Source organism: Xenopus laevis, chromosome 8S (assembly GCF_017654675.1).
Source record: "Xenopus laevis strain J_2021 chromosome 8S, Xenopus_laevis_v10.1, whole genome shotgun sequence".
In the NCBI taxonomy this organism is placed as follows: Eukaryota; Metazoa; Chordata; class Amphibia; order Anura; family Pipidae; genus Xenopus; species Xenopus laevis.
In genome coordinates, this window is record NC_054386.1 from 80736349 (window position 1) to 80754522 (window position 18174).

At 39.3% G+C, this 18174-nt stretch overlaps 1 protein-coding gene across 7 annotated transcripts in view; it reads left to right on the plus strand.

Annotated features, from left to right (window-relative positions):
• LOC108700220 (collagen alpha-2(XI) chain) overlaps positions 1–16858 on the plus strand; it is an 89129-nt gene extending 72271 nt beyond the window's left edge. For all 7 annotated transcript variants that reach the window (XM_018233206.2, XM_041575221.1, XM_018233208.2 and 4 more), the window contains 15 exons: positions 1361–1414; positions 2561–2614; positions 5797–5850; positions 5947–6054; positions 6709–6762; positions 6855–6908; positions 7807–7914; positions 8405–8458; positions 9196–9231; positions 10850–10903; positions 10982–11231; positions 11878–11990; positions 13580–13648; positions 14371–14604; positions 15772–16858. In XM_018233206.2, the coding sequence (XP_018088695.1) occupies positions 1361–1414; positions 2561–2614; positions 5797–5850; positions 5947–6054; positions 6709–6762; positions 6855–6908; positions 7807–7914; positions 8405–8458; positions 9196–9231; positions 10850–10903; positions 10982–11231; positions 11878–11990; positions 13580–13648; positions 14371–14604; positions 15772–15918 (1443 nt within the window). In that variant the 3' untranslated portion in view covers positions 15919–16858. The remainder of the gene's footprint in view (positions 1–1360; positions 1415–2560; positions 2615–5796; positions 5851–5946; positions 6055–6708; positions 6763–6854; positions 6909–7806; positions 7915–8404; positions 8459–9195; positions 9232–10849; positions 10904–10981; positions 11232–11877; positions 11991–13579; positions 13649–14370; positions 14605–15771) is intronic.
• Positions 16859–18174: the final 1316 nt, after the last annotated feature.

An 18174-nucleotide genomic window follows, 5' to 3' on the forward strand; every position in this document is an offset into this window, starting at 1 on the left:
TCTGAGTTGAGACTTACTTTACCTACTTATGCAGGGGCGCTGCACAAATGAGGCGAGTTGAAAAAGCTGCACTTGGTACCTAAGAGCAATAGAAAAGCCAAATTTCCGGTTTAAAAATCGGAAATAAAGCTTTTCTAGTTCAAGAGAGCACAATTGCACTCTCTAGAGCAGGGGTCCCCAACCTTTTTTTACTCGTGAGCCACATTTGAATGTAAAAAAGAGTTGGAGAGCAACACAAGCATGAAAAATTCCATGGGGATGTCAATTAAGGGTTGTTGTTGGCTGTTTGGTAGTCCCTTCATGGACTGGTAGCCTACAGAAGGCTCTATTTGGCAGAACACCTGGTTTCTGTACAACCAAAACTTGCCTTGAAGCTGGGAATTCAAAAATAAGCACCTGCTTTGAGGCCACTGGGAGCAACATCCAAGGGGTCGGTGAGCAACATGTTGCTCGCGAGCTACTGGTTGGGGACCACTGCTCTAGAGCCTCCCTAGACCCCCACACAGGAAAGGCAAGCAGACGAGGGGTGGTATTGTAGGAGCCACCTCAGAAACGCCCCTGTTCTTATCTCAACAATTCAGAAACAATATATAAACCTGTTGCAAATTTGAGATTGGGATGTTTAATCTTGCTGATACTGAAGGATGAAAATCTCATCTTCTTCGGGGCAACTATTCTCCCCGAACTGCCTCCCGCCGTCTAGAATGTAAATCGCCAGCAGTATGGCAATCGGTGCGCTTTGTTTTCAGATGACGCCCGAAGTTGCCTCACGAGAAAACTTCAGGCAACTTCAGAAAACAAAGCGATCCAAGTGCCATCCCGCCGATGATTTAGATTCTAGCCAACGGGAGGCAGTTCGGGAGATTAGTTTCTCCGAAGAAGAGGCGATTTATCGCCGGAGCAACTAAATCTCCCCGAATCTGAGTGAATGTCTCTGCCCTAAGCCTCAACTGTAGGAGGGTAAAAGATATGGCTGGCGAGGGGGGGGGAGGGATAATCCATCTGAACAATGGGGATTGGGAGTTTCTGCATTTCTGGGATAATTGAAATGTTTTAACATTGCTGCTGGATCTCCAATCTTTTTCAAAGTGAACTAACAGACAGAACATTATCAATAAGAATACCTAGTGATAGAAATAGTGTGACATTATTTATGTGTGAGACCATGGATCTGTACTAATAATCATGCTGGGCTGGAGAAAAAGCTCAGGCAGCAATTCCAATGAAAATACACAGTACCATGTAGGCATACAGTAGCCAAAATATTAAAATGTACTAATCTAAATTGGGTATATGTATGTTTATTTTTCTTAAAAATGAATTGCAGATTTCTTAACTCTTTATTATTCCCTATGTTTAGGGACAAGATGGAGCAAAGGGAGATAGAGGAGAGGATGGAGAGCAAGGAGAAGCGGTGAGTGTTACTGGGAAGATATTATTGTGAATGTTTTAAATAATCCAGAGCTCAAATCAGTCCTTTCAAAATTGTGCCTGCAGATTTTAAGCTCCCAGTATGCTGGGCTGTTAAGTCAGCATTTCTGGATGCCCATACCCTTAGCAGCACATGGCAAATAATGTGGCATGATGAAAATCAGGAGCTATGCGTGACTAAGCAGTGTTTAGTTAGGCTAGAAAGATAAGTAAAAATTGTTACAAAAACAATAAAATAGTAGCCTTATAGATCAATAAGTTTGTGGCTGTTGGAGTCAGTGACCCCCATCTGAAAGCTGGAAAAAGGCAGAAGAAGAAGGCAAATCATTTAAATGCTAGTGCTCAAGTACCTGATTTAGAAGGATAATCTAACTCTTGGAATATCTTGCCTTTTATGAAATATGTAGCAGATGTCTCCTGGTCTCAGCAAACTATTACATTTTAGTGGATATAAAATTCTCACGAATGCCCTGACCTAATGGTACTCAAAATAAAGGCACGTATATATATAAATATATATATATATATATATATATATATATATATATATATATATATATATATATTTCTACCTATGTCTTTAAATATTGTACCACTGATTATTTGTTATTTGTCTAACTGATATAACTTTCACTGTTATATATGGCTTCTAAATCATGTACGGGTCTTACTTGCCCTCCGGCCCTCTTCCTAGAATTTAGTTTGTTCTCTCAGGACTGAAGTTCAGACTGGAGTTCAGACCAATTAAACACAAGTCCTTTTTTTCCAGGGCAAAGCAAGAGAAAGGACATATTCATTTATATGGTTTCTTATAATATGTATCTGTAATGCTTTCATTCTGCAAGCTAAGTATAGGTGATCACAAATTGATTGTATGAATGTATCATCTTCTGGTTCTGGATTGGATAGAAATATTAAAGAAATTATCAATAGGCTGTAGCTCACCTTTAGTACATGTAGGTGGATTCTCCTGCAAGGTGTCCTGTGTCCACACTTGATAACATGTTTTGGAGCATTTTTCCCCAATAAAATCACTTTGCAGTCATAGCTACTGCCTTGGATTCGTCCTGCTTTCTATTATAATACTGACTGTAGAAATCTTAAAGAGACAATATTCTTTCATTGGCAGGGTTCTCCTGGTCCTACTGGTGAGAATGGTCCTACTGGTCCACTAGGAAAAAGGGTAAGTGTATAAACATATTCTCCCAATATGCCATTCTTATTACTGACAGATCCTAAAGTTTCTGTTTATCCGCCATTAAAGTGCCTATGATACTGGTATTATTTCCCATTACCCTGGGCAGTTTTTCTGGATTAGTTGGGCAGAAGCTGGCAGAGTACTAACTATACAAAATATAGTGAAAGCCAAGATAAGAACACACTCATATACAGTCTCTGCTGAACATATATATTAGTGTATTGATGTCTAGCTTGTGAGATAACATTGCATCAGTACAGTTACCCATAACAACTCATGAGGCCATACATGTAATCAACTAAATGTAAGTAAATGTAACAACAGTGATTGGTTGCTTAAGGCTTCTTCATTGATGCCGCTTAGCACTTAAAGTTGTAAAGTTGGTGTCCCTGAAAGGGGGGCAGAGACGTATACTGAGCTAGTAAGCAGCATGTCTGGGTAGCGCCGCTGCTATTCATCTGGATCAGTCCATAATCAACCATGAAATAAATGCCTTTGGTACTGGGTTGCTTACCTGACACCTCAAGCACCTTCAGAACTGAATAATGGGGAAGCAAACAGCAAGTGCAATCTGAGGCCGCCCATGAAGTTGGAACAGTACATGTACTCCTCAAATCAATATGGGCCCGCAGCTCTCTGTCCTTAGCAGCAGCCCGACCATGATCCGGAACCTCTGAATGCCTCCATGCCAACTATGCAGGATATCCTAACAATGATCACTACCTGCCAGTCCGCCTTAACCACACTTAAGCCACACTGACCATTAAAATAGAGGCGGTAAAGGTGAAATTGTCTTTGCGTCCAGGCCATTCTAGAAAGAATAGGGGCACTAGAGGAGCATGTCAGTGCCTTTGAAGACTACAGCTCCACTGCCCAAAGAGACTTCACAACTGCATAACTGCTAAAATAAGCAAGAGAGAGCATGGAAGACATGGAAAACAGGCAGTTGCGCTCCTATATAAGAGTGGCGGAGTTGGTTACATGAGGAGTCTGTATGTCCCCTCTCCACATGAACAGCAGATCAAACCCATATTATCAGGATAAGCTTGTCTACTTACTTAGCCAGTCCCTTGTGACTGATTGCATGTAAAATCTCCTTAATAGCATTGGAGTTTGTTTTATTGATTGGTTGATTTTCTGGTCACAGTTGAGGGCTTCTACTCAATGAAACATGATACGGGACTAATGTATCTCCAGTTGTTTTTGGGGAATACCAGGTGGGGAGATCAGTTGGGGGTCTTGGAATGTTCTATTTTTTCAGCTTCCTCTACCCTTTTACTTTCCTTTCTTTCTATTTATTTATTTTTTCTGTCAATTATGCACCATTTTCTCACGGCCCCATACTATGGCGAGAACTAACTTAAAATTGGTCTCCTGGAATGTCAGCGGCCTAACTTAAAAAACTTGGGGCCGAGCTAATATTCCATCAGGAGACACATCTCATGGGGCAAAGAGTGAAAGAGTGTGGGTCCTAAACAGGCAATGGCTAGGTCCCACGTTTCATGCTAAATCCTGATACTGAAGGTCACAATAGCTATGCATATTTTGTTTTTTATTAATGTCTACTTTCCCCCTCCTGGTGATCTAAGCCTACTGCACACTATCCTTGGGAAAGTAGTAGAACTGGACAAACACCCTACCCTTTTGCACCTGCTTAGGGGGGATTATGGGGCTCTTGGTGACAGGATCCAAGCTATTAACGGACATTTGGAAATGTCCCAGAATGCAACGCTGCCCTGAGTCCCTGGCCCAGTATTTGAATGAGACTCCAATGAGACTCTACATAGGAACTACCAACACCCAATCACAGCCCTTATTTGGAAACCCCATGAACGTTATCCCTGCTTATGTTGCTCTCCAACATTATTTTGCACTTGAATGTGGCTCATGGGTAAAAAAGTTTGGGGACCCCTGCCTTAGACACTGTGGAGTGGCCATACCTCTGGGCACTTTTATTTTGATATGGGCTGAGGGACCAGTTTATCAGGTGGATGAAAGCCTTATATTAGAGACCTGAATTGTGTAACCTGGGGCCCTTAAACTATTTGTAGAGGAATGTGGCCTGCAAGACTCGATGCTGTTTCGATTACTTCAACTAAGACATTCGTTTCAAGCCCAATCTCCTGGGGGAGCCCCCAATGTTACTGAAATCTCTTGAACTCTATCTCAGTAGGCCTGAGCTCTCTAAACCCCTTAGTTGTTTCTATGCTATTCTATTGCATGACAATTATGACTTTGTAAAGCACATCAGTCTTAAATGGGCCCAGGACTTCCCTCAATTAGATGAGGAAACCTGAAAAGATATCTGACCCTCACAGGCTGATGCAACATACCCAGCCTTTCGGACATATAGAACAGACTGATCTATGTACCATATTTTTCACAGTTAAAATAACTATAGCAAAGTCATGGTTTTTCCTCCCCTTGCTATACAGCATTTTTAAATGAAACTTAACTCGATACTATTAAGTAAAAGAATTAAGTATCATACTTAATAAGCAATGTTAAAGCAAATATGGGATCCGGAGATCCGATACACTGTCCCACCAGTGTTGTGGCCAGGCCCTTTACTCTACAAAAAAATATAAACAGAAATATGTTGTGTTTGGTACCTGTTTACTAACATCTTGGCCAAGTTTTCAATCTTTTAATGCTTAATGCAATTACTATCTGGAAACTTAACCTGGCCTATAGTAAGAAAGGCTTTAAGGATTAATACACAAGTGTTATTTTCTCTCCATTTATTTGTTTTTTGTTTTGTTGTTAATGTCCTGTATTAATATATTTATATGCACCTTATGATAGAAAATACTTGACTAAGACCTGCACCTTCCTTTTATATAACATCTTATTTTTTATCATTCTCTACCATCCTTTATATAACTTCTTTGCTTTACCATCCTTACATTGTCTATTTTACCTCTTTCATGACTAATGAGACAATACACAACAGAGAAGGTTTTCTTTCTTCAAAAATCTTTATTTACAGGCATTGTTTGTATAATTACAAAAACAATACAAGAATTTAAAAAATAAATAAATATTAATACTAAGACTTACTATAGGCAGTATGGGCATACAATGGTACTAGAATGTGTAGAAGGGCTAGTCCTGAGCATGGCTGTATTGCATATTATTTACTTATATCTTGGTTCTTATGTTTTTAGGGTCCTGCTGGTCCATCTGGACCCGAAGGGCGCCAAGGAGAGAAAGGGTCAAAAGTAAGATCAACTTGATCAATTTACAAACACATTTTATAAATGTACAGTTTTCTAGGAGACCATCAGTTGACCGATTTGCTTTGCATTTGTTCTCAGGGCGAGCCTGGTGCTTTGGGTCCTCAAGGAAAGACAGGTGCTGTGGGACCACAAGGGACTGCAGGGAAACAAGGACCTGAAGGTCTCAGGGGACTTCCTGGAGCAGTGGTGAGTAATGTAGAGCTGCTGAATGATAATTTAGTTTATTGATATTCCTTTGGAAATTATTAGAAAGTACATGGATTGGGTCTATGCACACTTATACATATACATTTACTTAAATTGTAGACTTTATGGAGAAGGACCTTTGTAATTGAGTTTATTTTATACATTTATATTTATTTCAGTGTTTGTCCTGCCTGTTTGTACAATTACTTTACTGCAAAAATGTCCAGCTCTCTATATACATTGTGCAAACTGTCATATATATACACAAGTACAGACACACTATTATGCTGCTTTTACTTGTGTTTTTATCAAATTGATAATGCTTTCTCTGCGCAACCATAAGAATGCTGACAATTTTGGGGGCTCTGGACCCCCACAAAATAAGGAGCAGGCCATCCCCAATTATGCTCCCGTTGTGCATCACCTATTACTTCCCCTGCACACCCCTGTACTACCTTGATACTTGATCAAGCATAATATACCCCATATAAAACCTTTTAAAGTTAAAAGAAGCCACCTCAGTGTTTAGCGATCTTTATATGGTCACAGAACATTTGGTGACTTTCAAATCCTTATAAATGTATATATTACAGAAGTGGGTAATATGTATACAGTACACAGTCATTTTCCTCATTTTCTGCTATTGTTTTGTAGGGTGAACAAGGTCGTCCTGGAGCAACAGGACAAGCAGGACCACCTGGACCTGTGGTATGGGGCATTTTTGTGTGTGGGGGGGGGAAACATTATATTTGGGTAGCTAAACCACTTACATTTAATTAACACATCTGTCTGATTTACAGGGACCCACTGGACTGCCAGGTTTAAAGGGCGACAATGGAGCAAAGGGAGAGAAGGTGAGCAAACTACAATTCTCTGGAATGTACATCTGTCTACATCTATCTGTCTACCGTCTATTGGTTTAAAAGCAAACATTTTATTGGTTGCCACAGGCTTCTGCACCTGTACAAATCATATGCCTTTTATTTTATATATTTTTTTAAGTGTAAACAAATACACACAGAGTATAGATATATCTTGACATTTTATCCATTCCTTATTGCAAAATAAATTGTATCGAAATTATTTTTGTAGCTGTCTACCTTTATACTGCTAGGCAGGCTTCAGCTCACCAGAGGCCAGAGTTTCAACAATCCATTCCTAACTGTCTATGCCCTTTCTGTATTCAGTTGACCCAAAGCTTAAAAGAGAGTGTTTATTTTTCCAGAAAAGGTTACAGCCTTACATTGTTTATAAGATCCTAGTCACATTGTTAATGAGTTTCTATACACCACTTTTTATACGCATCTATTGATATTATTACATAAGTGACCTCTTTTATTACAATACCAATTTTTTTCCACAGTCATGAACTGAAAACTATCAGTGGGCCATATGCCTTCAGACTTTACCTTGGCTAAACCTTCTTTTTTGTTTTACTATTACTGTTAAAGTTTTAAAAAGTATCTCAAGCAGTATTGCACGATTGAATATTCAGATAAAGTTGAATTACATTTACTGCTGCCTTGTCCCGTGAATCATGCTCCAAAACTAAGAATGTATCTAGAATTTCTGTTGTGAATTAAGATATGTCTTCTGTTGTTAGCTGCAAGGGAAATAGAAACATGACATGATCAGCCAATGGAATCCATTAGTTTCAGTGTTTTCTGTAGTATTTCAAAATCTTGAAGGCACTGATACTTGGGGTGTCTGAGGCAAAGGTGAATATAAAGCAAATCTTTTTTTTTTGTTCAGGGCCATCCTGGACTTATTGGACTCATTGGACCAACAGGAGAACAAGGAGAAAAGGGAGATAGGGGTTTGCCAGGACCTCACGGATCAGGGGGGCAGAAAGGAGAGACGGTAAGTTTTTGCTTTCTTTTCTGAACAATTAGAGCCTAGCAAAATAATATTTTGATTGCATTCTTATACGTGAATCTGTGGGGAAACCTCTGCATTATTACAGGGATACATACCATTTCATTATTTCACTATGCGATAGTTAAAGCTACCATACCGGCCAGATAGATTTGGAAACATATCTTGCAGGAAGGTATTAAAATCCCATCAACGACTGATGTCAACTATTTTGGCCCAAGATGTAGGTGTCCAAATTAGTCTCAATTGACTCGTTTGTTGTTTGCCAAATGAGTGTATCTGGCCATGTATGGCCATCTTTACTCAAATGTAAAAATATGCTGATTAAGTAGGGTTATGTGCTCCAGTATGAAGCAATAGTTTCTCCTCTCTACCTGACTTCTTGGTATACATACAGACAAATGTATAAAGGAATTAAATATTTTTTAGTAGAAGTCTGGCTTAGTGTCTGATCATATCTTTTTCTGTTCTGTAGGGCATTGCAGGTGTCACAGGTCCCATTGGCCCAGGTGGTCCAGCTGGCTCCCCAGTAAGTCCTCTTTATGCATAAATCCTTTTCGTTTTACTTATATTATGTATTCTATGCATATCTGGTAAAGTATGTCAGTAGATTGGAGCTTTTCTCATTTTAAACTGATCACAACAATATTTACAGTTTACAATTACCGAAACAGTTAAAAGTTATATAGTGAATAATGTACCCCCTAGTGTGAAATATAAGAATATTATAAGACACTAAGGAGTTCCATAGCCATGCCTTTATACAGGTTGTGGAACTCCAAGGTAACTTCTAATATACTCTAATAGACTTTTCAGTGAGGGTACAATATTAATTATAATACAAAAGTTTCAGTGAGTCATGTGACAGAGATTACATCACTAAGCATGGTTATAATTGATGACATCACTAAGCACTGTTTATAATGAAATTACTGGATAATTATGTCTCTTGTGTATTATATTGACCTTACATAGCTTAATATTTTGTTTCTTGATTGTACTATCTCTACATGGAAATCATATCATAACTGTTTTTCAATACAGAACTGCTGTTTTCCTGTATTCTTTAGTTTTGGAGCTCGAAAAAAAAATAACTTAACAAGCTTGTAGCAAAGCTTGTATCAGTTCTAGTAACCCAAATCTTTTAATCATATGTTACTAGACCTGGTACAAACATGTGACTTTTGCAACTTTTATTGCATTATCCCAATGTCTTACAATTGTACTGTACCTTACTCTAATCAATTTGTATTTTTTTAAATTCAGGGTCCACAAGGTCCTAAAGGTGCTAAAGGAGCCTCAGTAAGTATGCTATCTATGTCACCTGTTAGTGGATATTCACAGTAACTCCTTTAGAGAAGTCATTGTACCAAGTAACTGATCCAGTTGCTCCAGGAAAACCCTGGATCTACCGCCACCACCAAACCAGGCCGTAACTCCAGGGTTCTCATTTTGCCTGCATCAATCATCGCAGTGCACATACGTCAAAAGAACCTGGTGGTTCCTAATCTGTGGACCTTCAACAGGGTTTGGACTGGTAGTTTCCCTAACCTCTTGCACTTTGTTTATTTGTTTCCAGCTACGATTAGAGTTAAAATCAATGTTAATATAGAACATTCCACAGTGTTAATATATTTGGATCACTGGCTTGTCACAGTCATATATTATCCCCCTGGTCCCTACTCTACTTTCTTGGATCACTTTGCTCCTTGGCTTCCATACTTTCTCTTCAGCGAGACACCTGCTCTCATTTTAGATTACTTAAATATTGCCATTGACAACTCTTCTCCAGGCACCTCTAAATTCCTCTTGGTAGCAACTTCATTTAGTCTTTCTCAGTGAACTGACTCACTATTCTATACTCATCCTTCTAGCTCTCTCTGCAGCCGTTGACACAGTTGACCAACCACCCCTCCTAGACATTCTATACTCTATTGGCATTTGTGACACTGCTTGGCTGACATTGTTTACATCTTATTTTTGTAATTGTTGCTTTAAAATTGCCTTCTCTATTTTTACTTCTACTACTTCCCTCTCTCTGTTGGCGTTCCTCAGGGCTCTGTCTTAGGCCAACTGCTGTTCTCACTTTATACTACTTCACTAGGAAAACATATTCAGTCATTTGGACTTCAGTATCACCTTTATGCTGATGACACCCAACTCTACTTGTCTGCTCTTGACCCCTCTCCTTCTGCTGTCTCCTCCTGGATGTCTCAACACCACCTGAAACGGAATCTTTCTAAAACAGAACTCATTATATTTCCTCCAAGATCTTCCCCTGTCCCTCAGATCTCACTCACAGTTAATAACATCACCTTTCATTCGACCACACAGGCACTCTGCCTAGGAGTTATCCTAGACTCGCATCTGTCTTTTTCACCACACATCCAAACACTTGCACAATCTTTTCGTATTCAGCTGCACAACATTGCCCAAATACGACCGTATCTCAGTTCAGACATAACCAAAACACTTATCAAGTCTTTTATTATCTCCCGCCTTATAACAAGTCGCCTTTCACAACTCCAATCTGTTCTAAATGCTGCTGTGAGACTCATTCATCTATCTCACCACTCAACATCAGCTGCTCCCCTATGCATATCCCTTCACTGGCTCCCAATCTCCTCTACAATTAAATTTAAACTACTTATACTTACATTCAAGGACCTAAGCCCCTCCCTGTATTTCATCTCTGATCTCAAAATACACTCCTTCACACAACCTTCACTCTGCTTCTGACCTTCACCTTTCTTCTCCTCACATCACTTCGGCCCATTCTCATCTCCTGTTCATATAATCTAAGGTAAAGCACTGCGTAACTTGTCAGTTTCTCAGTTTATGTCTTTTGAGCTACTAAGCCAAAGAGGAATTGTGGCTCTTTAATCCACATGCTCTAAATGGGTTATTAATTTGCACTTAGGGACAAGCTGGACCCAAGGGACAGAAAGGAGTACAAGGACCTGCTGGACCCCCAGTAAGTGAATTTTTTATCCCCCAAAGTCAGAACCACATCATGTGGAGAATGAAAAACTCTGCATACTTCATTTCTTAGGGTCCCCCTGGTGAAGTGATCCAGCCTCTACCCTTCCAAATGCCCAAAAAGAGTAAACGTTCAATAGATGCCAGTCAATTCATGGCAGATGAGCCTGCTGCTGAACACACTGAGGGCATGGAGGAAATCTATGGCTCACTTGATGCTATCAAAAAAGATATTGAGCTGATGAGGACACCAATGGGCACAAAGGAGCACCCAGCCCGGACATGCCAAGACTTGAAGCTCTGCCACCCAGAACTTGCTGATGGTGAGATACAGCATTTACTACTGATAATATGATAGGTATTCATATAATATAACAATCTGCACTCCATGCAGATGCATGCTCATACTGAAATTTAAACACAAGCTGCTTTTCAAGATTTTTCAATTTTGTTGTGAATATGTTTTATTTGTTAATGTTATGGACAATAGAGCTAAATATAAGGAGCAAGAGGGGGTTTATTTGGGATGTTATTGCAGATATGTTTAGAAGAGCCAAGCAGCGCAGAGCTTATAGTTGTATCAGGATGAATTGTAGTGAGCAAAAAGAATGCACTTTTCCAGTCTGGGAAACATGAGGGTTTGGGTAAGCTTTCTAGCAGTGGTTGTGGAAAGGAAATGTTTTTTCTAGGGATGAGTTGGCTTATGCCTTTATGTGTCTTACTCTGTGTGCTAATAGGAAACATATTCACTGGCCAGTGGGCACACTTAGTCCATCAAATTTAGGGACATTACAGTGGACTCTATATAGTATGATAAGGATCATGTTTTTTAGGGGCCTTGGAAATACAGACATTTACTTATATGAGTAGACAAAGTCACCTTTACCCAGAGAGATAACCATGCATATTTATATATATTGCCAGACTGTTTTACTGTTATGTATTTTTCACAAAAATGCTCTCTTTCAGGTGAATATTGGATTGATCCCAACCAGGGTTGCACAAGGGACTCTTTCAAAGTCTTCTGTAATTTTACAGCAGGAGGAGAGTCTTGTATCTTCCCCAGCAAAGACACTGAGAAGGTAAAAGGAATGGTGCAGCAATAAAATTATAAAGGAAAAAACCTTAAAGGGATTCTGTTGCGACAAAACATTTTTTTTTTAAAACGTGTCATTTAATGCTGCTACAGCAGAAATCTGCAATCAGTTTTTCAAAAGAGCAAACTTTTTTATAAATTATTTTGAAATCTGACATGGGGCTAGACATTTTTACAGTTTCCCAGGGCCCCGAGTCATGTGACCTGTGCTCTGATAAACTTCAGTCACTCTTTACTGCTGTACTGCAAGTTGGAGTGATATCACCCCCTCCCTTTCTCCCCCAGCAGCCTAACAATATAACAATAGGAATTTAAAGGGATACTGTCATTGGAAAAAATGTTTATTTCAAATGCATCAGTTAATAGTGCTGCTCAAGCAGAATTCTGCACTGAAATACGTTTCTCAAAAGAGCACAAACCATTTTTTATATTTAATTTTGAAATCTGACATGGGTATAGACATAGTGTCAGTTTCCCAGCTGTCCCCAGTCATGTGTCTTGTGCTCTGATAAACTTCAGTCACACTTTACTGCTGTACTGCAAGTTGGAGTGATATCACCCCCTCCCTTTCCCCCTCAGCAGCCTAACAACAGAACAATGGGAAGGTATCCAGATAGCAGCTCCCCAACACAAGATAACAGCAGCCTGGTAGTATGGCCAGGCCAGGCTGACCGGGCGCCTTAGGCAACCCGGCCAGCAAGCCCCGCGCCCTGTGTGTTCATGTGTGATTGACGGAGAGTGAAGAGACAGACGGGGAGGGAGGATTGAGTGATGGAGGAGACAGCAGTGAAGGGGAGGGTGTCAAGAGGGAAAAAGTAAGACTGAGAGGTGCGGACTAGGGGTAGCTGCCCAGCACCCCCCATTATTGCTCTCAATGCAGCTGCCTCTTCTGCCTACCCCTAGTTCTGGCCCTGCCTGATAGATCTAAGAACAGCACTCAATAGTAAAATCCAGGTCCCACTGTTACACATTCAGTTACATTGAGTAGGAGAAACAACAGCCTACCAGAAAACTGTTCCATCCTAAAGTGCTGGCTCTTTCTGAAAGCGCATGACCAGGCAAAATGACCTGAGATGGCTGCCTACGCACCAATATTAGAAATTTTATATTGTTAAGTGAATTATTTGCAGTGTAGCAGTGTAAACAGTGTAATTTAGAAATAAAAATTGCATCATAAAAATCATGACAGAATCCCTTTAACCAGATAACAGATACTTGATACAAAATAACAGTTCCTTTGTACATATGAGAATAGCACTCAGTAGTAAAAATCCAAGTCCCACTGCAACTCCTCCAGTTACATTGAGTAGGAGCAATAGCCTGCCTGAAAGCAGTTCCATCCTGAAGTGCTGGCTCTTTCTGAAAGCTCAGGATCAGGCAAAATGACCTGGGATGGCTGCCTACACACCAATGTTATAAGTAGAGACCATATACCATAGATGTATCAATGTTATAAGTAGCCAACTCCATTCATAAAAATAGCACAGTGTTCAAAACTTGCCACCCAGTTTGGTAAAACATATAATTGCCAGAATATATAGCCATTTATCAACTACTATAATTCTTCTGTCTCAGGTAAAGATGTCTTCATGGAGCTCAGAGAAGAGAGAGACGTGGTACAGCCAGTTTAAGAGTGGTCGTAAGGTAAGCATACCTAAAGGCAGGGAACAGGAGAGATTGGTTGTACAAGATTAAAGGGGAACTATCGCAAAAATGAAAAAAACAAGCTTCCCCATACTGAAGTAAGAAACTTTCTAAATACAATCAATTAAAAATTCTGCATTGTTTCTAAAATAATCAAGTTTATATTCACTATTCCTCTCTCAAATTCTGTTTCTCTTCATTTTGTGTTCATGCAGCTGTTGGGTGTCAGAAGAATGATCCAACATATCTTATAAGGGGGGGGGGTTCCCTTTCCTAAGCAGATGTATTAGAGCTCACTCAAATAACTGATTCTAGTACAGACAAAATCTAACAAAATAACTGCCTTTTGCACAAATTCTGCATGTAGTGAGACATGATGTCTGGTGATTTTAATAGAGTGAGCTCTAATACATCTTCTAGGCAAAAGGAGCCCCCCTATAAGATATATTGGATCTAACTGCCAATGACTATCTGACACCCAACTCCTGAATGAAGACAGAATGAAGAGAAACAGATACTGAGAGAGGGATAGTGAAGATAAATTTGATTATTTCATAAACACTACAGAATTTTTACTTGATTGTATTTAGAAAGTTGCTTACTTCAGTATGGGGAAGCTTATATTAAATTTTAATATATTATATATATTAAATTAAAAGTTCTCTTGTCAGATCATCATCTCATCTTCATGTATATCCTGCCTCTCTTCTCCCCTTTTACAGTTTTCTTACATTGATTCCGAAGGCAATGATATTGGTGTAGTGCAGCTTACCTTCCTGCGCCTTCTAAGTACTTATGTCCACCAGAACTTCACATATCATTGCCATCGTTCTGCTGCCTGGCACCTTACTTCTTCGGATAGCTACCAAAAGGCTCTCCACTTCCGGGGCTCCAATGAAGAGGACCTTTCCTTCCATACCACACCTTATATCAAGGCCTTGAGAGATGGCTGTGCGGTGAGTAGCCACATGATTAATAAAAATGAATTGTAGGCTTTTGTAGGGATTGTTCACCTTCCAAACACTTTTTTTCAGTCCAGTTATTTTCATATTGTTTACCAGAAATAAAGACTTTTTTTTCCAATTGCTTTCCATCTTAAATTTTTTACCATTTCCCCAAAATGTAAGTTTAATGTTCCTGTCTCTAGTGTTTCAGTCCAGCAGTTTAGTGATCCAGGAGCATCTGAACTGTTACAATTTGCTACATTTAGTTGATAAATTTAGATGATACATTTCTCAGTAGCATCTGTGGAATATTACCAACTATTGTATTGATTCTATTGTCTTTTAAGGAGAACTAAACCCCCATATAATAAAAACCACTACCCCCGACCTTACATAGTCCCTGCTCCCGCCCGCACAGGTGATAACTCCAGTAATTGCCCCATATCCTGTAATTCCCCCACGTTGCAGAATAAGAGCAGCGGAGCTCATGGGCGCCATCTTCTTCTCTTCTTTAATCTTTGGAAAGTAAACGGCATATCGGTGCATTCGCAGTTGAAGCAATATTCCGGTTCTGGACAACTGTGCATGAGCCAAAAGTCAAGGAGATGGCCGAAGGTCCGGAAGAAGACCCGAAGATAACCAAAGAGAAGCAGATGGCACCCATGAGCTCCGCTGCGCTTATTCTGCAACGAGGGTTAATTATATGGACCAATTACTGGAGTTATCACCTGTGGGGGCTGGAGCAGGGAAAGGGAACTATGTAGGGTATGGGGGGTTGAATTCTCCTTTAATGAAAATCAGGGGTTCTGCTCAGCAGGGACAAAGATAAATGTATCAATTTAGAACGGTTAAAGAGTCGGCGACCCCCACCTCCCAGAGCAGGTGAAAAATGAAACTTTACACTAATATTAGAAAAATGATCACAAATAGAAAGCAATTGGAAAACGTCTTCTGAATCAAACTGAAAAAAAGTGTTTGAAGGTGAACAACCCCTTTAACAGATTAAGATCAGGTTATGTTACATTGCTTCCACATCAAGCACTGATTGAAGCTAGCTCATGTCACTGGGATGTAAGCATCTGTTGTCTCTGTGTATAACTAACAATGCAGTTCCAGCAATTCACAATGTAAAGGTTTACTGTCGTGAAAGAAACAAGCTTTTTGTATTTGTTTCTGTAGATGAGGAAAGGGACAGAGAAGACTGTTCTAGAAATCTACACCCCCCGTGTTGAGCAGCTTCCCTTGACAGATGCCATGTTCATGGACTTTGGAGAGCCCAACCAGAAATTTGGCTTTGAGGTGGGACCTGTATGTTTTCTTGGCTGAGGCAATCGACAAATGAACTTCAACCAATTCCAAATCCCTTCTGCAAATAAAATGGAGATCCAACCCTTCTCTCTATTCCTGTACAATCATTTTCAAAGTCTCAGTTGGAAAGGAGCAAAACAAGAATGCCTCCAGGTGACTTGTAACAAGAGACCTAAAAGCACCGGTCAGCATAGCAGAAAGCTACAGACCAGGGGGACCCTCTGATGACCAAAGAAAGATTTCATCATAGACTCTTAGCTAGAATAATTTGAGGCCTTATTAAAAAGAAAACCAAGAGTTAACATATAGGCGACAATGACTTTTAAACATTCACATTCAGGACATTTTGTGCCACTTTTTAAAAATGGAGATTCTCCTGTAGAAATGTACCCCAAATTTGCCTCTCACCTTTATTTAAACAACAACAAAAAAAAATCAAATGCCTAAAACTGAACTTTATTTTTTTTCTTCTGTGGATAAATGAAAGTTTTAAATATTATTTAAAAAATAAAGTTTGTAATGAATTCCCCTTCTGCCTTGCACACCCGCAAAACTGGCTAAAAATGTTATGAAAATATGTTGAGAAGCTGATGGAAAAAAAAAAGTCTGTGAAAAAATTTCAGATTGGTGCTTAGAGATAAATCTTATTATTGGACCAGTGACATGATAAAAACCTCAAATGTGCTCAAAGTATTACTGTGTAATGTTTGTAAGTATTTTTTGTATTGTAATATATAATCTATAACTTTGCTGCTTTTTTATTTTTACTCTTGTTTTCTGTTCTTATTTTGGTGCATGTTTATGCCGTACTTCCTGTCTAGCCTGACGACTTCTTGTCCACCTCGACTCCTGTTTTCAGCTCAGGATCTCTCCCCTCTGTTTCTTGACTTTGAGCTTGCTGCCTGTCTGTAATTTTTCCTTTTTATTTAAATAAATGATGCACAACAGGTAAAACCCACAGATGAATAAGATGTCAGGGTGCCTGTACTTATTAAGAAGTCAAGTCTAAAAGTTCAGCGTTTTAAATCCATAATCCATAATCCATCCAAGAAACAGAACATGTTGATAGTCATTAGCCCATTGTATGGGGCTAAATGACAGTATGTCTGACCATTATTTGGTCAGGGATTAGCCAGACTGCTGTTGGGCAAGTTTAGAAATGTTATCTAGTGTGTAATTCATTGGGTCATCCAAAGTGTCTCAACGGGCTCCTATTTTGATCTAAATGTCGTGGTCCAAACAACCTGTTCTCACTAAACAAATTAATCTTGTAACTGTGTCTGGCCAGTTTTAGGCTACAAAGCTCAGATGTGAAAATCTTCAAAAATGACATATGTTGAGTTAGTAAAAGTAAAACAACATTTATTAGGACAAAAGGACAAGGCCTAACGCTTTCTGAGTCCTATGGGGCCCTTACTCATAGGCCTATGAGTAAGTGCCCCAGTAGGCACGAAACGCGTTAGCAATGAATAAAAGTGGGAGCACTTACTGGTCAGAGTTCAGCTCCAGCATACTGCACAAACACTGCGATCCTACACAGCCAGGTTCCATATAGAGCACAAGAAAAATGGAGCACCAAAGGAGCCAATTATTCGTCCGTTAAAAAATAGAGATTTATTGAAGAATCATTAAACATGGTAAAGGCATGCCCAGAACATATTGTAGGCTGCCCAAGTGCCCAATAATCGGCTCCTTTTGGTGCTCCATTTGTTGTTTTATTTTTACTAACTCAACATATGTCATTTTTGAAGATTCTCACATCGGAGCTTTGTAGTATACCCATGTGCACCTGGACTGGGGTGAATCGTGAGCTCTTTGATTTTTTTCATTTACTTTTTCTTTACTGTCTTATTATATTTGGATAGTGCTCATATAATCTATTTTGGCATCCTGCACCATTTTCTATAATTACAGTTGTAGGCTACACTACTTTCTTTATTCCGTTTGCTAAGGTTTGTATTTACCAAAATCATTAGGGATACTATTTTCTATCTTATATAGTGTTTAATGAAAAACATACAATTATTGAAATGATTTTAAGGTGTAGTGTGAAGTTTGTAAGGGGCGAGTCCTTAGTGTGTAAAGAAAAAGAATGTTTGCAGTCATTCACATTGCAAGGAATGTATATTGAACATTTATTTTAGATAATTCTGTTCCAGGTCATTCCATTAGTTCATAAAATTCCCTCAGTGAGACGTGGGGAGCTGTGTTTGAGTAGTATGATTCTATTGTGTTTAAAGGGGATCACATTAGTGATGTGTGGGTCAGGATAAA